Genomic DNA, 22,803 nt, shown 5'->3' with positions numbered 1-22,803 from the left:
AAATGGGGCAACTAGAACATGAAATTGCAAAACTAATTGGTTTACGCTTCTATTAATGACGCTCAATGATGATCATGATCTTCTTAGATGGAATAGTCAAGTAGGTGAATCTAGTTTAGGTCAGTTGCTTGGGAATTGAACTCTAACAATGGGATTTTATGATCTTCAACAAACACCTTGACTATAACAGGTTTTCCTCAGTGAGCTTAAAAAATAGAATTCATATACCCAGAATATTATATATATATATATATATATATATATATATATATGTATGTATACAATAAAGCTGAGCTATTCCGCTAAAGCAATTGGTTACAAAGGAAACTCAAAAGCACTGGCTTTATGAATAGAGTACATTAAAACCATGACATTGATCGGGCACTTGGTAATTCGGTGTTTGCTCTACTGTGGTTGTCAAGTCAAAGACTTTGTGATGACATGAATCCTTCAGCTAGCCTGATAAAGGAATTTATAAGATATAAGTACAATAAAGCTGAATTTAGCTAGACAAACAATGGAATTACATCAAATTTACTGAAATAATGAGTTTCGGTGAATATGGACTAAGGGAGTTGAGGAACACTTGTTATAGGAAAACTCACACAAGCACTTAGAAATCTCATTTTTAGACGGATATTTATGTGCTACCTTTGCTAGAGGAGTCTACGAAGCTTGAACAAATAGAAGATTTCATAGAACTGAAATAGAAGTGTTCTAAAGAGTCTAGCAATTGACTATGCTAGTTGCAACAATATTTCCACCTCCAATTAAAATGCCAAACCAAGAAAGAGGGGCATGCTCTGATATTCACGAGGACCAATCGATGAAATAAACCTTAGAATTTATGTAGCCAACCTCTAAACCAACCTTTCGATCTTGATATTTGTCAAAGATTTGCAGTTATCAAAGATTAAAAGAGCAGTTGATTTTTTGATATTCAATGAATTCATATTTTTGTGATTTGCTCCAATTGTGTGGCCGAAGAAGGGGCATTATTTTAGTTCATTTGACAATGTAAATTCACATATTCTTTATTCGTCAAGTTGTTTTCAAAAGAAGAAAAACATTTTCAAACAAGATAATCTTTCTGGAGGCATATCTTGGAATTCAACGAATATCTCTTTGAAGCTCAAGATCGAAGCCAGAGTAAGAGAAAATAAATTTTTGGAGCAAAATTTGATGGGGTAAAGAAAACAAATTGTCTCAGGTTGAGGTTTGCAAGAGTACACCCTGGTGGAAATGAAGACAAAATGAATCAATGATAGAGTGAAGACTGCTCTCGCAATCATTCTCCTTCCAGATCAAGAAAACATACATCAACACATACATACATACACATACATACATACATGACACATGAAATTTACATATTTGCATTCATCATCATGTGCAATAAACACTTTGAGTTCCCTCTCTTGAGGACAAATAAAATAAAAATTTCATCATGACATCATAACATCAAAGATTAGGCAGTCATAAATACATCATTTTGATTTTTCAGGAAATAAGAACTCGGAAATAACCATATGTCTTCAACCTGAAAGAACAATGCAATCCACAGATTTGACTTCCTGAAGTCAACAATCAGATCTTCTGAAGACGTTTCCTCAACATGCAGGAACCAATAGATAGACTAAGCTCTTGAGATTATCTTATTAAAAATAAATTTTGTCTCACTTGAGACATTTTCCACAAATTTTGAAAATTTTAAAACAAATTTTGTCTCGGTTGAGAAATGTTTTCCCTCTTAAATACAAATTTCAAAGTTGTTGTACTTGAAACAAAATTAAAATCACTTGAGATTTTCAAAACCGATTAGTCTCACGTGAGACAATTTCCCTTTAAACACAAATCCTGAAATTGTTTCTCGTGAAATAAAACAAACACCTTTGATATTGTTTCCCTATAAGAAAAATCGAAAATCTTTGAATATTTTTCTCTCAAAACAAATTGCGTCTCACTTGAGACATAACCCATCTTTGAGTATGTTTCTTTTGAAACAAAATTTTGTCTTTTGAGACAATTTCTTTTGAAGAAAAATCTTTGAGTCTGTTTCTTTGGAAACAAAATTTTTTCTCTCTTGAGACAATATCTTTGAGTTTGTTTTTCTTGAAACAAAATTCTTTGAGTCTGTTTCTATTAAATCAAAATAATCTTTGAGTCTATTTCTCTAAAAACAAATCTTAGTTTCCTTGAGACCGTTTATCATGAAATAAAATCATCTTTGAGTCGTTTCCCTTGAAATGAATTTTGTCTTTCTTGAGAGAGTTTATATTGAAAACACTTATCTTTGAGTCTGTTTCCCTTTAAACAAGTTTTGTCTCTCTTGAGACAGTTTTCTTGAGAAATCTTTGAGTCTGTTTCACTTGATACAAAACAAAGAAATCTTTAAGTCTGTTTCAATTGAAACAAAACAAAAATCATCTTTGAGTTTGTTTTCCTTGAAACAAAACAAATCATCTTTGAGTCGGTTTCCCTTGAAACCATTATCCTTAAAGATGGCCTACCGTCCTCATCACGTAGGAACCGTGTCATCCCCCGACCATACCTCCTCATCACTTAAGACCCGTGTCACCCCTAGATAACCAGATGTCCTCATCGTGTAGGAACCATGTTATCACCCTCCCTAAAGATGGTCTGTCGTCCTCATCACGTAGGAACCGTGTCATCCACCAACCAGATCTCCTTATCACGTAGGAGCCGTGTCACTCTTAGATAACTTATCATCCTTATCACATAGGAATCGTGTTATCATTTTTAAAGATGGCTTGCCGTCCTCATCGCGTAGGAACTGTGTCATCCTTCGACCATATCTCCTCATCACGTAGGAGCCGTGTCATCCTTCGACCAGATCTCCTCATCACGTAGGAGCCGTGTCACCCCTAGATAACCAGCCGTCCTCATCGCATAGGAACCGTGTTATCACCCTTCCTAAAGTTGACCAGAACTCTTCATCACGTATGAGCCGTGTCATCCATCGACCATATCTCCTCATCACGTAGGAGCCATGTCACCCTTGGACGACCAAACATCTTCATCACGTATGAGCCGTGTCATCCTCAATCTAAGCACAAATCATATCAAATTTTGAAAACCAAAAAAAGAGAACCAAACAAAAATTAGTTGTCTTTTTCGTCTTTACCCTATTCTTGTTAACACAAGAATGTGCAAAGAGGGGCAGCTGTAGACACCCGTTTTTGTCCCGGTCTACAAAAATATTATTAGTTTATTATTATTATTATTATTATTAATTTTACATATTTTGTTTGCAGGCCTACCACACAATCTCGGAGCCCAATAAAAACCAGATTACAAGCCAACATCATTCTACCCAGATCCAACACAAATATAAGCCCAGACTCGAAGACACAAGCTAACCCAACAACCCGACTGGAGCCCAACATCCGACCCGAACCGGTCAGCTGACCCAAATTGATTCTACCTAGGGTTTTATCATAACCCTAGGTAGGTGTTTCTGCCACCATCTATTCTCTACTGTCACCGCCGATCAGACCCATTTGCACCCAACAGTGAAAAATCAGAAGAAAAAAATATTAAAAATATCAACACTATCCCAAGGAAAATCAGAGAAATCATTTTCTATACCTAGGGATGAATCATTTTCAAGGAAAAGGGGAACCCATTAAAACGGAGGCAACAAGACAGAGGGGAGATCCATTTGAGATTCAGGGGGTTTAAGGTTTTCAAAAAAAAATCACAGAGGGATTTGGAGAGAAGAATCGAGAGAGAAAAATTAAACAGAGAGAGAACACATAAAATTCGAAAATAAAATAGATTCGAAAATAAAAAAAAGGAAAAACTTATCTTTGGAGGGGATTAAGTCGTCGATAACCTCACCGGAGCTAGAAACACCACCACTAAAGGTAAAGCTCTTACCTTTCTTTGATTTGGAGGGTTGGTTTTGGCTAGGATTGGCGTCGAGTTTGGGTCTTAGGGGTCTGTTTTTCAAATGGAAAAGAGAGAGGAAGGTCGAGGGTTTGCTAGGGTTTCAGTTTCACAAGCCATCGCCACCATGTCATGGTGACCGTGGCTTTTTTTTCTCCCTACGGCGGTGGAGCGAAAGAAAGGGGATTGGAAGTATGAGAGATTTTATTCTCTCTCTCTCCTTTGGCTGAAACAAAAGGAGAAAATGGAGTTGAGTGGCCAGTTGGAGTGAAATTTTAGGTATTTATGTTACCCACTATGTGATGTCGTTCTGGGTTGGAGAGGATCATCGTGTTTTAGGAAAAGGGCTAATAGCAACATTAGTCCTTGTTATTTTATAATCTCTCACCCTTGTTTTTACATTTTTAGGGTAAATCACAATATATGTCCCTGCTCATTTGTAACCCTTACATTTTAGTCATTAATGAAACTTTGTGAAACTTTATTTTGAGCATCTATCTTTATCTGTTTACATTTTAGTCCTTATCTGGTTGGTTATTATATTTTATTAATGTTTGACTTTGGCTATGGTATTCATAATAGTTTCATTTTAGTCACTGGTAGCATGTGTGGTATATTTTTATTGGTGTTCGAATTTAGCATTGATATTTGTAAATCTTGTATTTTAGTCACTATTTGGTAGTTTGTAATGACTATTTAGCCCTTTAACTTTCTGTTTGTACAATTTTAGACCCTTAAGTTTCTGCTTTTGCTATTTTAGCAATTTAACCTTTTGTTATTGCTATTTTAGTCTCTTTAAATGTTTGTTTTTATTATTTTAGTCTTTTAAATATATGTTTTTACTATTTTGGGTCCATTAAGTTTCTATTTTTTCATTTTCGTCCTTGTAATTAGAAATACTTACTTTTCGACCACTATATTTGGGTTGTAATATTTGTTTGTATTTATTTCAATCCGTATGTACATATTTTTATGTTATGAATTCATTTGTATCATATGTAAATAAATACATTTATCTCTATTTATGGTAAATGTTTTTATTTCGCATGTTTCCAATCATCATTGTTTTAACATACGAAAATGAAAAAGTTTCAATGTGAGGGAAATCTACGAAGATATCTCCCAATTAAAGGGAATGTATCTTTTCGAGGATTTTTCGCATAAATGTGTATTTTATATTCGATAAATTCTCTTTGTTCCACGTTTATTTATTTCGAGTATTTTTTTGTAGTATTCATCTTTATTTTGTTTTATTTTATTTTATCTTTGCGAAAGTTGGGAAATAATGTCTGTTGTGAGGGGAATCTGTGAGAAAGTCTCCTAATTGCAAAGGACGTGTTTTCCCGAAGATTGTTCACACGAAATGGCATTAATTATTCGCAAATTGACATTTTTTGAATAAATTTGAATAAATAAAAATATCATAATTTAAATATATTTTTCAAGTTTGTAATTCCCAATATTTAAATAACATATAATCGTTTAGGTGTCAAAATTTGGGCGTTGTGGGGGTGCTCACCCTTCCCCACACGTAATCGACTACCGAATCCTTAAAAACGAATCTTTGGTAAAACGCAAACCGTTTTTTTTCTTTTAAGGTTTCCAATTGTTGAAAACACTTTGATATTTCGATATAACAAATTCAGTTAAATGAATTTTAAGATTTTCCAAATGATTTTCTAAGTATATTCGATATAATTATTCGAATATAAAAACATTACTCCAAATCTTTCAAAGATCATTTTTAATCCTTACTCAAGTGTAAAATTAAGTTTTAATCTTAAAAAAATTTCAAAATAATTTTACAAGTATTTCGAACCATTTCAAAACCAAAAATTCCATATTGCTCAGAGGGAACCGATTCCCCCCCAAGAGGGTACCGATTCCCCCTGAATGGTTTGGCTCCGAGAATTCCAGTATGCTCGGAGGGAACCGATTCCCCCCCAGGGGGTACCAATTCCCCCTTGTATAACGGTCGAAATATTTGAATTTTACACTTAGGGAACCAATTCCCCCCACGCTCTAAGCTGTTTTATTAATTGTTTTCACACTAAAACGGCTATATTATCTTCTCTAATCATCCCCAACGTTTAGAAGTGATTCAAGGTGTTATTAAGAAAGCTTAGAAGCCATTGATCAACAACAAGAAACATCAAGCAATTAGAATCAAGAGAGAATCAAAGAGAAAGCATCAAACCTCAAGTTTGAGCATTTCAAGCCTATTTTTCATTCAATATTCATTTTGCTTTCAAGAACACTTATTGTGCTCAATTGTATTTATTCTTGAGTGTTCTTTTTTTGTTCTAGAATTGTACAAACATATTTGCCTTGTGAGGTTTTTCTTGTAAGTTTGCAAATTTGTATTTCTCTTTGAGAAAAGAGTGTTCTCAAGAATTGGGGTATATTCTTGAGGGAGTTGTAAGGTTATCTCTTTGGCCTCAAAAGAAAGAACAAATTATTGAATTTGTTGGAAAATCCTTAGTGTGGATAGCTAAGGTAGTGGACGTAGACTTTGGTTGATAAAGTCGAACCACTCTAAATCGCTGTGCAATTTCTTTCAATTTTCTGCAAAAGCTTCCACCAAAATTTTTATTGCCAATTCACCCCCTCTTGGCCGATTCAGTCAATCGATTAACTCAATAATTGGCATCAGAGCATAACTCATTTGAAGGTTTAATCGCCTCTTGAGTCGATTCAGGAAGAGTTATATCGATAATCAAAGTCATCAATGGCCTCCGCTTCAAACTTCGACTCCGGTCTCGATTCGATGCCCGTTAACAAGCCTCCTTTCTTCAATGGAGCTAACTATTCCTATTGGAAGAATAGAATGATGTACTTCATTCAAGCAAGTGACATGGGAACATGAAATGCCGTAGAAGAAGGATACATAAAAATCTCACTCATCCAAGGTTGTGGAGTAAAGGAGAGACAAGAATGTTCCAGCTCAACTCCAAAGCCATCCATATCATTTTTTGTGCTCTTGGACCAGATGAATACGGAAGAGTTTCATCGTGTACAACCGCCAAAGAAATATGGGACAAACTTCAAGTCACTCATGAAGGTACCGATGAGGTAAAGAAATCTAAAATTAGTATTCTAACGCATAGCTATGAAAATTTCAGGATGAAACCAAATGAAGATATCAAAGCTATGACGGATAGATTTTCAACGATTGTCAATGGTCTCAAATCATACGAAGAGATAATTTCAAATGAAAAGCTTGTGAGGAAGTTAGTCTACTCCCTCCCAAAATCGTGGCAATCAAAGAAGACGACAATCATCGAGTCTAAGGACTTAACGTCCTTAACTCTTGAAGAGCTAATTGGGTCACTCCTCACTCATGAAATGTTGCTCGAAGATGAGGTCGACATCGAAAAGATTAACGAGACACCAAAGGAGAGGAAGAAAAATATTGGAGTTGCTCTCAAATCCACAAAACATGAGAGTGATTCGAATGACGATGACGAGGAAATAGCATTGTTTGCCAAACGGTTCAGAAAAATGATGAGACTTTATCGAGGAAGAAAATTCAAACGAAATGAAGGCCTCAAAAATGAACCGAAAGAGAATGACCCAATCATTTGCTATGAATGCAAAAAGCCGGGGTATGTCAAATATGATTGCCCACAATTGAAGAAAAAGGGTCAATCAAAGAATAAGCACAAGGCTCATGTGGCTACATGGAGTGATGAAGAAAGTTTCGATGAAGAGGAGCAAGAAGTAGCTAACTTGTGCTTGATGGCATTCAGGGAAGATTCTAAGGTAACCTCTAACTCATCCGATTTTGATGATTTATCCTATGATGAGTTATTAGAGGAATATAATGGGTTGGCTTCGGATTATGAGAAATTATTTTTAAAATATAAAAATGATGTTTCAAAATTGAAAAATGAAAACAAACTCATATCCAAAACCAACAACGAAAGTAAAATCAAAGATTTGCAAATCAAACTAGAAGAGTTTGAAAAGAAAAATTTAGATTTGCAAAATTTACTTTCAAAGATCAATGATGATCATCAAAAGAAAATTGATGATCTTAAAACTTCTTTTGATAAAGTTGGAACAAAACATTTTGAAAAAGGTGGAAATTCAAAATCCAACTTTGTTAGAAAAAGTTTTAGAAACTACAATCATAGAGGTCCCCAAAGAACCTCTAATGGAAAAATCGTTAGAAGTATATGGGTTCCTAAAGAACTCATTACTACTAAAGACAAAGATATCCTACACAAATGGATACCTAAGGGGACTATGATTTTGGAAACTAATGAATATGGACCCAAAATAATTTGGGTACCAAAAACCAAAAATTAATCTATGTTTGTAGGGAAAGGAGCATTGCTACAAGGCACGGGAAACAAATTCAAATTCATGGTACCTTGATAGTGGATGCTTAAGACACATGACCGGAGACAAAAGCCGGTTCATTGAGCTTAATGCAAAAAACGGAGGAGAAGTGACTTTTGGAGACAATTCAAAAGGTCACATTGAAGGAATTGGTACAATAGGTAATACCTCTTCCATACAAATTAAAAATGTTTTATATGTGAATGGATTAAAGCATAATCTATTGAGTATTAGTTAATTATGCGATAAAGGATTCAATGTCTTATTTGAAATTAATGGTTGTAAAGTCATTGACATTGCATCTAATCGGATTATGCTTGTTGGTCATAGAATAGGAAACATATACATGGTGCATTTAGATTCTTTTGATATGACTAATTTATGCATAGTTGCTAAGGATGAGCATGATAGTTGGTTATGGCATAGGAGACTAGGACATGCTAGTATGAGTGTTTTGCAACGGTTAATTCAAGGAGACCTAGTAAGAGGGTTACCTAAGCTTAAATTTGATAATGATAAAATCTGTGATGCTTGTGCTAAAGGAAAACAAAAGCGAGTTTCTTTTAAATCAATTAATGATGTATCAACTAGTAGAGTTTTACAATTGATCCATTTAGATCTTTTTGGGCCAACTAGAACTACTAGCTTGGGTGGAAAACAATATGCATTTGTCTTGGTAGATGACTATTCTAGATACACTTGGGTTCTATTTTTAAGTACTAAAGATGAAGCATTAGAACAATTCATCTCGTTTTCAAAAGTAATCCAAAATGAAAAAGGTTATTCTATAACTAGTGTTAGGAGTGATCATGGAACTGAATTTGAAAATCTTGGATTTACTGAATTTTGTAACTCTAACGGTATTAGCCATAATTTTTCAGCACCTAGAACCTCTCAACAAAATGGAGTTGTTGAGAGGAAAAATCAAACTTTAGAAGAAATGGCTAGAACCATGCTTTGTGAAAATAATTTGCCAAAATATTTTTGGGCGGAAGCCACAAATACCGCTTGTTATGTTGTAAATCGAGTAATGATTAGGCCAATTTTAAAGAAAACTCCATATGAAATTTTCAAAAATAAAAAGCCTAACATTAGTTATTGTCATCCTTTTGGATGTAAATGTTTTGTTTTAAACAACGGTAAAGAAAACCTTGGCAAATTTGATGCTAAAAGTGATGAAGGAATTTTTCTGGGTTATTCCTTAAATTCTAAAGCTTATCATGTATTTAATAAAAGAACTTTAGTTGTAGAAGAGTCTATACATGTTGTTTTCGATGATAATCCCTTTCCGAGGAAGGATTCTTGTGTGAATGATGATGTAGGTGTTATAAATACAAATGACGCTAGACATGATGTTGGAAAACCATCATCAAAGGAAGAAACGAAAAATGAGGAAACTCATGATCCTCTTGAGAATCCAACCATTGAAGAAAGGGAAGTATCTTATCCAAGAGAGTACAACTATGTCAAGGATGGTGAAATTATAGGTGATCCATCCAAAGGGGTAACAACTCGATCTTCTCTTATAAATATTTGTAATTATGTTGCATTTATATCATGCATAGAGCCTAAGAATATTAAAGAAGCATTAAATGATGAACATTGGATTATGGCTATGCAAGAAGAGTTAAATCAATTTGAGAGAAGTAAAGTATGGACATTAGTTGAAAGGCCTAGTAATAAATCTACTGTAGGTACTAGATGAGTATTTAGGAATAAGCTTGATGAGAGTGGTAATATAGTGAGAAACAAGGCTAGACTTGTTGCTCAAGGGTATACTCAAGAAGAGGGCATAGACTATGATGAAACATACGCTTCCGTAGCTAGGATGGAAGCAATTAGAATGTTACTAGCATTTGCATGTTTTCATGAATTTAAATTATATTAAATGGATGTTAAAAGTGCATTTTTAAATGGTTTTATAAAGGAAGAAGTGTATGTGGAACAACCTCCAGGTTTTGAAGATTCAAAATTTCCGGACCATGTTCTTAAATTGACAAAAGCTCTTTATGGTTTAAAACAAGCTCATAGAGCTTGGTATGAAAGATTGTCAAATTTTTTAATTGAAAAAGGTTTTTAAAAAGGGAAGGTTGACACTACATTGTTTTTGAAGCATAAAGGTAAAGATTTATTAGTAGTTCAAATTTATGTTGATGATATAATATTTGGTTCTACTAATGATGTTCTTTGCCAAGAATTTTCTAAGCTAATGCAAAGTGAGTTTGAGATGAGCATGATGGGGGAGCTCTCATTTTTCTTGGGACTCCAAATCAGGCAAAGAAAAGATGACATCTTCATCAATTAAGCTAAGTACGTCAAAGATATACTCAAGAAGTTTGGACTGGAAAATGGCAAACCGCATGACACTCCAATAAGCTCTTCAACAAAGCTTGACTTAGATGAAGGAGGTAAATATGTAGATGTTAAATTATATAGGTCAATGATTGGATCTCTACTTTATCTAACTGCAAGTAGACCGGACATTATGTTTAGTGTTTGCTTATGTGCTAGATTTCAATCATGTCCCAAGGAATCACATTTACTAGCTGTTAAGAGAATCTTTAGATACCTTAAGGACACTCCTAGTTTAGGACTTTGGTATCCTATAGACTCTAGCTTTAGCTTGCATGCTTTTTCTGATGCGGATTATGGAGGATGCAAATTAGATAGGAAAAGCACCTCCGGTACTTGCCAATTCCTTGGAAATATGCTAATTTCTTGGTTTTCAAAGAAACAAAATTGTGTTGCATTATCTACCACTGAAGCCGAATACATTTCAATTGGTAGTTGTTGTGAACAAGTTTTATGGATGAAACAACAACTTTTTGATTATGGAATTGAAGTAGGTACCATTCCTATCAAGTGTGACAATACTAGTGCTATTTGTCTCACTAAAAATCCCATCCAACACTCTAGAACTAAGCATATTGAAATAAGACATCACTTCATTAGAGACCATGTCACTAAGGAAGATGTAGTTCTAGAATTTGTTGATACTTTGCACCAATTAGAGGATATCTTTACAAAACCCTTAGACAAGGAAAGATTTTGGATACTTAGGAGAGAATTAGGTTTGACCCACCTATCTTCACTTAGTGTTTAAAATAATTTTGGCACTTTTAAGAATAAATGAAAAATGCTTATAATAGTAATTTTTGATTGCATTCATTACTATTAGTTAGGGGGAGTTTATGATTCTTGATGAAAAATTAATTTTATGTTCAAATATTGTTTAAAGATTAATTTAATTGTTTGAACATGATTAATTTTCAATATATGAGTTGCCAATACCACTAGAGGAAATTAATTTAGCATTTTGGGTGTTTAAAATCGGATTTTAGCATTTTGGTGCAGAGGGAATTGATGCCCCCATGAGGGAACCGATTCCCCCTTTGAAGAGGAACCGATTCCCCCCACAGGGGAATCGATACCCCCCTGAGGTTCTGGTTATACACGGCAGAACCCTTCAAAATCCTAAAAAATCCTCTCCTTTCTCTTCCGCCGTTCCCTCTCAACTCTCTCCCTATCTCCATTCTTGCCTCAAATCATCGATTTTAATCGAAATTCACTTCAAATATCATCTTCTAAACTTGCTATCATCATTAAAATCGTGCAAACAACATCAAAATCCACTCAATCTCATCCTTCAAGGTAAAATTTTCTAAACTCTCTATTTCATTGATTTTGAACATATGACTAGTTTTAATTAGTTCTAGGATGAATTTTAGATCGGGCATTGAGTGTTTAGTGATTAGAAACTAGATATCACAACTAATTTCATCAAAAACACAAGAATTTTCCAAAAAAATTTTAAATTTTCGAAATAAAAAAAATGTTGATTTTCAAATTATTGTGTTTTGATTGAATTATGTTGTTATTATGAAAACTATACATATATTGTTTCTCAAAACCATATTTTTCAAAAGTTTTCAAAAATTTTGCCCATTAGGATTGATTTAGAGAACCTTGAAATATTGAGGACTCAATTGAGTTTTGAGATTGATTGAATTGCATACATGTGTTTTAAATTGCAGGTTATTCATTCTATTCTAATTTCCTAAACCATGTCCAACCCTAAACGTGCTAGGTCATCATCTAGTCGCTCACACCGTCAACCAAATCCACCTCCAAATCCTCAAAATCCAATTTCTAATCCTAATCATATTGATCCTAACTTGACTATCCAAAATTCGTGTTTCAATCATCCTAGTCCTAGAAATCATCGTTTTTGGTATTATCAATATTTCGACTCTTACAAAATCCGGGAAGAACGTATTCCTTCTCGTCAAGCTATTTTAGCTATTAATTTTAAATATCTTCCTCTTTTACAAGAGTGGAAATTTGATAAACTCTTTGACCTTGAACCCATCGTTTACCATCAACTTGTTCGTATTTTCTATTCTAACGCCGTTTGTGTTAAAAACCAAACTGAAACCGAAACCATAGGAATTCGTTCCTACCTCCTAGGACAATTCTTATATATTGACTCGGCTTACATAGCCAATACATTCAGATTAGATAACGATGGTATTTCAAATGAAAAACAGGTTTTAGGATCTCGTTATAAAAGAAGAGATAGTGCGAGTGTCTTAGACCTACATGAACGTTTTCTTCATCTAATGATTTCTTGGTGGTTTTGACCATCCGGAGGTCGTTATTCTACTCTTAGAGCCTTAGATCTTTGGTGGTTACATTGTTTTGAAAACAATATTAAAATTAACCTACCTCAGATTATGTTTGCTGAAATTGTTGAAACCGTAAATCTTGTTCCTAACAAGAAACTCTGTTCATCTCTTGTTTACGGTTGCATTTTGAGTAATCTGTTTTCCAAAGCTGGGCTTAGAGTCGGTCTAGATGCTGTTTTCCCCCTTAAGAAACAAATTAACCTTCTTTCCTTAACGAGAGCGGGATGAATTAAGGATAAGGAAATCGGTGAATGGGTTCGATCTTCTGCAAATACTCCGGGAGCTAGTTGTTCACAAGCTCCACCCGAAGCTGACGAAGATCTCGAGCTTGAGCAATTAATGCGAGACATCGATGAAGTCGAAGATGAGCCTGAGCAGCCCGAGGAGCAAGAACAACAAACGCATCAAATGCCTCCATATTTTCAATCCTTTATAGAGACATTCGATTTCCAATATGCTACCATGGATTCGCGCTTTACTTCTATAGAGTCCCATTTATCCACAATGGGAGCTCAACAATTAGAAATTCTTCGGGAGATGTGTGCAAACAATGAAGCAACCAACGCGCGTATTAATGACCTCACTCATGAAATGGCTGCTATGCGAGCTCGTTTTCCTCCTCCTGATCCTTATATGTGATTCTATGTTTTGCTTTGAACTCCAAACTTATTGTTTTAACAGTTTGAATATTTTGGAATGTTTGAATTTGTGGATTGATTAACTTTGAATTTGTTTGGATTTATGAATGGTTAGAACTTATCTATTTGGTGTGATTAAATTTATTCATTATTGCATCATTTACTTCATGATTAGATATATGACCAATTTTTCCATGTCACATTAATTATGAATATTGATTATGAAACTAATGGCTAACGTTTCTCTTGCTTGTGATCTTAGCAGCTTATATTATATATAATCAATTGGCTAAATGATTTCAAAACCTTGTTTAAATTCTTTAAAATGTCTTTTTGATTTAACAGAAAAGGGGGAGAAGTGTTAAATGTGTTTTTAAATGATAAATGGGAGAAGTGTTAAAGTAAGGGGGAGTAATTTGTAAGGGGGAGTAATTTCGAAACTTGATTTCAAAATCTCAAAATCTTAAAATTACTAAAATGTTTTGTTATATCAAAAAGGGAGAGATTGTTGAAAACACTTTGATATTTCGATATAACAAATTAAGTTAAATGAATTTTAAGATTTTCCAAATGATTTTCTAAGTATATTCGATATAATTATTCGAATATCAAAACATTACTCCAAATCTTTCAAAGATCATTTTTAATCCTTACTTAAGTGTAAAATTAAATTTTAATCTTAAAACAATTTCAAAATAATTTTACAAAGTATTTCGAACCATTTCAAAGCCAAAAATTCCAGATTGCTCAGAGGAAACCGATTCCCCCCCCAAGGGGGTACCGATTCCCCTCCAAGGGGGTACCGATTCCCCCCTGAATGGTTTGGCTCCGAGAATTCCAGTATGCTCGGAGGGAACCGATTCCCCCCCAGGGGGTACCGATTCCCTCCTTCTATAACGGTTGAAATATTTAAATTTTACACTTAGGGAATCGATTCCCCATAGGGGGTACCGATTCCCCCCACGCTCCAAGCTGTTTTATTAATTATTTTCACACTAAATTTGCTATATTATCTTCTCTAATCATCCCCAACGTTTAGAAGTGATTCAAGGTGTATTTAAGCAAGCTTAGAAGCCATTGATCAACAACAAGAAACATCAAGCAATTAGAATCAAGAGAGAATCAAAGAGAAAGCATCAAACCTCAAGTTTGAGCATTTCAAGCCTATTTTTCATTCAATATTCATTTTGCTTTCAAGAGCACTTATTGTGCTCAATTGTATTCATTCTTGAGTGTTCTTTCTTTGTTCTAGAATTGTGCAAACATATTTGACTTGTGAGGTTTTTCTTGTAAGTTTGCAAATTTGTATTTCTCTTTGAAAAAAGAGTGTTCTCAAGAATTGGGGTATATTCTTGAGGGAGTTGTAAGGTTATCTCTTTGGCCTCAAAAGAAAGAACAAATTAGTGAATTTGTTGGAAAATCCTTAGTGTGGATAGCTAAGGTAGTGGACGTAGACTTTGGTTGATAAAGTCGAACCACTCTAAATCGCTGTGCAATTTCTTTCAATTTTCTGCAAAAGCTTCCACCAAAATTTTTATTGCCAATTCACCCCCCTCTTGGCCGATTCAGTCAATCGATTAACTCAACACCAACCTACCTAACTTAATGGTTGGTGGTGACTCCAAAATCAAATCATTTTTCAAAATCATATTTCATCGCCTTTACCCGAAAACAAATTTTTTATGTCTAACGGGTTCCCAGAGGAAACGTTATGACATGTAAACTACACTGTTAGTATCCGAACTATAACTTTTGTTCCATTTTGGTTGTTGAACTTTTTTTTCAAAATTATACATAACGTTAAGTTTTGGTTTCATTTGGTCACCCAACGCTAAAAAATTAACAGAACTGTTGACATAACATTTTTCATTTTTTTGAATGATGACATGGTATTACCTTATAGTGATACGTCAGCATCACCATTAATGTTTTAGTAGCAGGTGACCAAAATCAAACAAAAATTAAATGTTCCAACAAAAAATAGTTGAATGATAAAAAAAATGATAGTTGGGTACTAAACGTGTAGTTTACCCAAAATAAAAATAGAAAACAGACTAATGTTAGATATTAGTTACGATTAAGGTTTAAATTTTCAACAAACACGTTCACATTCAGTCAAAAATAGTAGATCAAGAAATGGTTTTCCATCTGCTTTCATCCTGCCTTTTTCCTTGGCCTTCGGGAAAATTTATGTTTGTATTGCCAAACCCCATTTCATCCCTTTTAAAGTTGCCAAAAGCACAATGGTTTGACCTTTGGCACATTCATCTTTCATTTTACACTTTGTTTTTTCCCCAATTTTTTCTCTTAATTTGAGCTTTGGGCATGTCACGATTGCGTTTTCCAATGCTTTGTTCTGTTCTGGATATGGATTTGAGCTTTTAATGTGTTAATTACAAATGGGTTGTTCTTTGTTTACCTCATGAAAGTTTGGTTGCTGAGAAAATTTGTTAACCCTTTGGAAGGAATTGCCAGGAATGTTTCTATTTCATTTGTGTTGTCTGCAAATTTTCTGAAGAATTGCATTTAGACGATAGGGTTATTCTCATGACTCAATAATTAATCCTTTTACAAAAATGATTAAAGACATTGATGTGTTTTTGTTATACTTTAATGTTGTCAAGAAGAGACGAGCTTTGTCTTTGGAAATGATATTGTGACAATAATTTGGTTGAATAAGCTAACCTTATAGATATTCGAACCAAAGAACTCTAGGGATAACAACTCTATGTTTAACCACTGAGGTCGCTTAAGGAGTTCAAGTCCGAATAACATAGTTAATTTCTCCTTGTGAGCTGCAAGCCTCTTGCACCAGGGACTAGACTATTATTTCGCAGCTTCTCTTCTAGTCTTGTTTGTGTCTTCAGTCTTCATATGAGGCAATGCAAGTGCTCATGAAATCTTTCTGACCTGCTGCAGACTTGTTAGTCATGGTGATGGCCAATGCATTAGTTGACATCCCAGCTATCCGAAAGATAGAGAAACCCGGGAATGTTCATTAAAGTAGGCACCCTACTGGGAAAATGATTATGCATAGCGGTGGACTAACAGTTCTTTCGCGTTATCTCCAATCTTCACAGGGTTCTTGTCATGATATTTGCAAATATGGAACACATGATTCTCCTAGAACCGAGTCAAGGATCCTGAGGAATCCTATGCTTAAAATAGTTGTGCAGAAACAAGGTGCAGGCCGAAATCTGGAAAAAATCTCCGGAAGTAATTTAGTGGATAGGAAGAAGAAAACGGGAATTATTGTTACGGTTTCTCCGGATTTCAAAGCACGGGAACCTGATGATCATATTGTCATCAAGATTGCACAAACACAAGGACACCATGGGGAAAACGTTGAAGAAGATTTAACTGATACGAAGAACTCGAAAGTTGGTATCAGGCCTTCCAATGATGCTGAGCTGAAGAAACCAGAGTATCCTGCTATCAGTCTTGAGCCCTCTCGTGAAGATCGGATTGACATTAACGCTATGGCAGTAGAAGGTGAAGCCAAAGATGAAGAAACTGATGGAACTAAATCGCCCGAAGGAGAAAAGAGTCAACAAGTTAGCGTGAAGCCTTCTCCTGATTCCGAAGCCACAAACCTGCTAATCCTGATTGCATTGAAGGTGGAGTATCATCTTGGACTGAAAGAATTTGTCTTACCAGAACAAGTGTTATTATCTCGCAAGGACTGTGCGGTTGCTCAGGGTTTCAAATCGCGGTCGCATTTTCGGTTATTTCGGATTTACCGTGATTGCGGCCGTCGTGGGCACTATTGATGTTGTCGCGGACGCTATTGCGGCCGTCGCAGGTAACTCGGACGACAGTGAAACCCCTATATCACTGCCGAAATCGCGATCGCGGACCGTTTTTTGAAACCCTGCGGTTGCACATGCAAAAGATTCAAAACCGAGGCCTCGGTTGAAATCACTGTCTCTCGTAAGGCAGACATGTCCGAGTGTCAAACAGAAATCCTTAGGCCCAAAAAGGAAGGAAGCAAACATTATGTCCATGACTTCATCTGACGTTTCTGGTGGAAGAAATATAGGTGAAATGACAATAAGCAAAGGAATAAGGACCTCTGCGGTTGATAATAAGAAAAGTGCAGTGACACCATCTGTTTCTTTGTCTCCCAAAGAATTCGGTACAGGTGTTTCGAGCATGAATACCAAAAAAAGAAGTTGAGAGTAGCTTATCATCTGAAGAAGCAGGAGAATGCAATGTAAACTAAGCTGGAGAAGTTGCAGGTTATGAATGCCGAAGGGTCGGATAATCTAAACGGAGTTTCTCATTTGCTGGATCTGGAGAATGTTAAGAAACTTAATTCAGAGCAAGCCAAGCCTGCGAATGTTCCTGAGACGACTTCATACCAGATTGAGTCACACCCTGAGAACAAGCCTGCAAAATCTGATCGACACAATGTTGTCTCGATAAGGCCATCTTCATCGTCTAGGGACAAGACCGTGAAACAAAATTCAAACAAAATTCGAATAAGCCGACCACCTCATGCACATGAGAAGAAAAAGATGATATACACGCCAAAGGTGATTCAAGCCAGTGGGGTGTCTCCGTCTTTATCCTCATTCCAGGGTAGGAAAAACTTGAGACCAACTCCAAATGGATTGGAAATTACTCAACCATCTTTAACTTCCTTATCATCGTCGGCATCCCTCGAGTCTTTCCATAATGATATCTCAATTGATCATGATAAAGCAGTTGCAGAAAAGAAAAAAGGTAGCTCGAAGATGATGTACAAGGTTAAACCTAAAAGGGCATTGATGATTACCTCGAATAATAAGCATTTACACGGTAATAAGTTGAATTTCCAGAAACGAGAGCCCATTGACAGCAGAAACGATGATAACCGAAAAGGCAAAGTCGAGGACTGTTCCAAGGGGACTCAAGTTTAGGCAAAGAATAAACGGTGATAATCAAAACAGTAGAGTCGAGGAGTTTAAGCCGAATAGACTCGAGTTCAGGCAAAGAGTAAATGCTGACAACACAAATGGTGATAACCAAAACAGTAGAGTCATGGGGTTTACGCCAACGAGTTCAGGCCAAGAGTCATGGTAATAACATAAACAGTAGAGTCGAGGAGTTTAGGCCAAAGAGACTCAAGTTCAGGCAAAGAGTAGCAGCTGAAAACCGAGATGGTGATAACCAAAACAGTAAATTCGAGGAGTTCACTCCAACTAGACTCAACTTCAGGCGAAAAGTGAATGCTGACAACAGAAATGATGATAACCAAAACAGTAAAACCGAGGAGCTTTCTACAAGAACACTCCAATTCAGGCAAAACTCAATTGTTGACGACATGAATGCTGATAACCAAAACAGCAGGGTTGACGAGTTTACTACGACGAGACTCGAGTTGAACCAAAGAGCAATTGACGAGAGAAATGCTGATGATGAAAATGGAAAAGGTGAGGTCTCTACTCCAACGGAACTTATTTTCAAGCAAACAGAGGTTGATGGAAAGAAAAACAACTCTGGAGGAATAGAAGCCGATGTCGTCGTGATAACACTAAAATCCAATCCGATAAAATTTCTTTGAGACAGAGAGGTGTTAATGAGAAGAATGGTTCAGGAATTTTGTAAAACAATATCATTGAGCAGACTGTACGCAGGCTTGTAGAGACCAAGGCAAGTAAGGTGAAGGCTTTGGTCAGCGCTTTCGAAACTGTAGATTTATACAATACTCATTGTATTGAAACAGCTCATCATTCTTTAGGGTTACTGTACTCAATATATAGAGCACAGAATACAATGCTGAGCTGGTTAACAACCATGGCATCAGCATAACAACCACAGCAATCCTAACAACCCTACCCCAGCTCATGCAGTACTCCATGCATCCCATACACGCTAACATTTTCGCTGTTTCCTTCAGCTACGAGAGCTGCACTTCATACGCCAACATTCTTGCTACTTTCTTCTGTTGCAGCAACTAAAAACGTTTTGACAAAATATTGCATGAGAAGCTCTCGTCAAGGGTTTAGTCAGACCATCTGCGACTTGGTGTGAGGCATGAAAATAGTTAACTTTAAGAGTTTTGTTGGCAACTTTTTCTCGAACGAAACACATATCAAGCTTAACGTGTTTTGATCGAGCGTGGAAGATAGGGTTGGCGCTCATAGCCACTGCGCTCGTATTGTCGCACCAGACAACATGCATTGCATTAACGGTCTCGCCCATATTGAAAAACAGAGATTTTACCCACACTACTTCGGAGACAGCATCGGCAATGCTACGATATTCAGCCTTGGTTGTCAACCTTGCCACCGTTTTTTGTTTCTTTGAGTTCCAATAAACAATGTTGCGGCCAAGAAACACACAGCAACCCGAGATTGATTGTCGATCATCCACACTACTCGCCCAATCCGCGTCAGCAAAGGCAACAATACATTTATCCTCAGCAGGCATGGACGCTTGAAATACAAGTCCACGATCATTAGTTCCATTGAGATAACTAAGAATGTGTTTCACTGCAAACCAGTGACCTTCACACGGGTGATGCATATTACGTTATCACTGCTAGTCGAGATCCCCTATCCCTTAATGGAGTTGTCTCCATTCTCATTGACGCTGAGACTCAGTAAAAGAATTTTGAGAGGACGGATAATCTCTTGATGAGTGCCAATGTTTCCTAGCTTAAAGACGCTAAGCCCAGTGGTGATCGTTCATCTTTCTCGTCCTCCTCGACTGCTCCTCGCTCTTACTCTAGCTCTCGTGGTTCTTCGGGTGGTCGTGGTCGAAGGTGTACCAAACTTTAATGGCAACTGTATGGCAAGAATGGTCACATTGTGGACCGGTGTTGGTACCGGTTCGATTAAACCTTTCTCGAGGTCACCGCCTCTGGTTCTCATGGTTCGGGTGTTGACAGGCAGCCTATGGTGAATGTGTGTCACTATAATATTGGTTGCTCGGGCTGTGGGTGTGCAGGACAGGCTGGGTCTCGTTCTCCTTCCTTGACTGCGGCTGATCATAGCGGTTCTCGTGCTCATATTACTGAGGGCACTTCTGGTTCCTGGTTTGCAGATTCTGGTGCCACACACCATGTTACTTCGGATGCTTCTGAGGTGGTGGATGCGACTGAGTATACAGGCCTTGGTAAGCTTGTTGTAGATAATGGTAATAGCTTACACATCTCTAAGATTGGGCAGTCATCTCTTATTACTCCTCGCAATTTGAAGTTGAGTCATCTTTTACATGTGCCACATGTTACTAAGAAATTGCTTTCTGTTTCTAAGCTTGCTAGTGATAACGATGTCTTCTTGGAGTTCCATACTCGATGATGTTTGGTTCGTGATGAGAAAACTGGTGAGGTCTTGCTTCAAGGTCGGGCAATTGGTGGTCTTTATGAGTTTGGATCTATGGAGCGTGATAATAAGCAAGTTGCTGCTGAAGTTCACGTTGCTTTGGGGTCTTCCGATTTGTATCAAGTTTGGCATGACCATCTTCGTCATCTATCTTTTGAATCTCTGTTATAAGTTTGTACTCGTTTTAATGTGACTTTGCCAAAAGGCTTGAATAAAACTCGATGGCCCGTTTGTTCTTCATGTCAAATGGGAAAGAGTCCCCAACTTCCATTTCATGCTTCTAGTACAGTTTACTCTGAGCCGTTTCAGTTAGTTTACACCGACCTATGGGGGCCAACACATGTTGCATCAAATGGCTATAACTATTATGTCTCTTTTATTGACGCTTTCTCTAGGCACACTTGGTTGTATCTGTTGAAAACAAAAGGGCAAGCAGTGCACGCGTTTCAGATGTATAGACAATTGGTTCAAACTCAATTTAGTACCGAAGTTAAGGCCGTACAGAATAATTAGGGTGGTGAGTTCCGTTCTTTTTCGTCGGTTTTTCTCACAAATTCCATTCAACACCGTGTGGCATGTACTCGTATGTCTCAGTAGAACGGTGTTGTCGAACGTAAACATCGACATGTGGTTGAAATGGTGCTAACTCTTCTTGCTCGTGCCTCGGTTCCTCTCAAGTATTGGTCCTATGCGGCTGTGGCTGCTGTTCACTTAATCAATTAATTGCCAACTGAAGTTATTCGTCGGATCACTCCTTTTGAAAGGTTATTTGGTCGACAGCCAGCCTATGGTCACTTAAAAATATTTGGGTGTAGATGCTTCCCTTATCTTCAACCTTTCCAATCTCACAAGTTAGCCTTTCGATCCCAACCCAGTGTGTTTCTCGGTTACAGCCCGCAGTATCGTGGTTATTGTTGCCTTGAAACGGATGGCAAGATTTATGTTTCTCTGTTGAAAAGTCAACAAATGGCAAACTTGGCCACTTTCGGTGCAAATGGTTTTGGTGGAAATTACTTTCGGTGCATGCGATGAAATTGTCGAGAAAAAAAAGACTGGCACCGAAAATGTTGAAATTGGGTAATGGGAAAATTATAAATTTAGTCCCTACACTTTAGGATATTTACAAGATTAGTCCTTAAACTTTAACTATAAATACTCTAACCCATTTAGCTTCAAAACCATCCCAAATCATTCTAACTTTCTCCCAATACTAGAGAATTTAGAGAGTTTTCTTGAGAGTTGTTTTCTCCTTTTTATCAAAAGAGAATTGTTATTGTTTTCTCCTTGTTAGATCGAGAGAAGTTGTAATTTCTATTTTCTTATAGTGAAATTATTCTACCGTTGCCCGTGGTTTTTACCCTATATTATTTATGGGTTTTCCAAGTAAAATTTGTGTCTTCTTTATCTTCATTTTTATTTTATCAAATTATAAGTTGCGATTTTGCTCTATCCAATAGTCGTATTCCGTAACAATTGGTATCAAGAGCTAGATTAGAGTGTGTAATATCTACTTATTGTCTTTGTGGTTACCAGCAAAAGGTGGATCCTCCAACATAAGAAAGTAAGAAGGTATTACCCATTCTTTAAAGGTTCCAGAGAACTATTCACGATAGTGAAATAGTGGGAGCTATCCGTAATAGAAGCTATGGCAACGAAATTTGATATTGAAAAATTTAATGGGAGAAATTTCTCATTGTGAAAATTGAAGATGAAGGCCATCCTGAGGAAAGATGGTTGTGTAGCAGCTATCAGTGAAAGGTCGGTAGATTTCACAGATGACAACAAATGGATCGAAATGAACGGGAATGCTATGGTAAACTTTCATCTAGCATTAGCAGATAAAGTATTGTCAAGCATCGAGGAGAAGAAGACAATTAAGGAGATATGGGATCATCTCACCAAATTGTACGAGGCCAC

General features: G+C 36.4%; 1 protein-coding gene across 1 annotated transcript; it reads left to right on the top strand.

The window, feature by feature from the left end:
* Positions 1-18,025: 18,025 nt before the first annotated feature.
* Positions 18,026-19,242, top strand: LOC120196603. Its single transcript, XM_039198370.1, has 2 exons — positions 18,026-18,599; positions 18,661-19,242. The coding sequence occupies exons 1-2, from the start codon at positions 18,425-18,427 to the stop codon at positions 19,119-19,121; spliced, it is 636 nt and encodes a 211-aa protein (XP_039054301.1). The 5' UTR covers positions 18,026-18,424; the 3' UTR covers positions 19,122-19,242.
* Positions 19,243-22,803: the final 3,561 nt, after the last annotated feature.

The sequence above is a fragment of the Hibiscus syriacus genome, unplaced genomic scaffold (assembly GCF_006381635.1).
Source record: "Hibiscus syriacus cultivar Baekdansim isolate YM2019G1 unplaced genomic scaffold, ASM638163v2 tig00117034_pilon, whole genome shotgun sequence".
Lineage (NCBI taxonomy): Eukaryota > Viridiplantae > Streptophyta > Magnoliopsida > Malvales > Malvaceae > Hibiscus > Hibiscus syriacus.
Note: the sequence above shows the minus strand (reverse complement) of the source record. Positions and strands in the feature narration are given on the sequence as shown.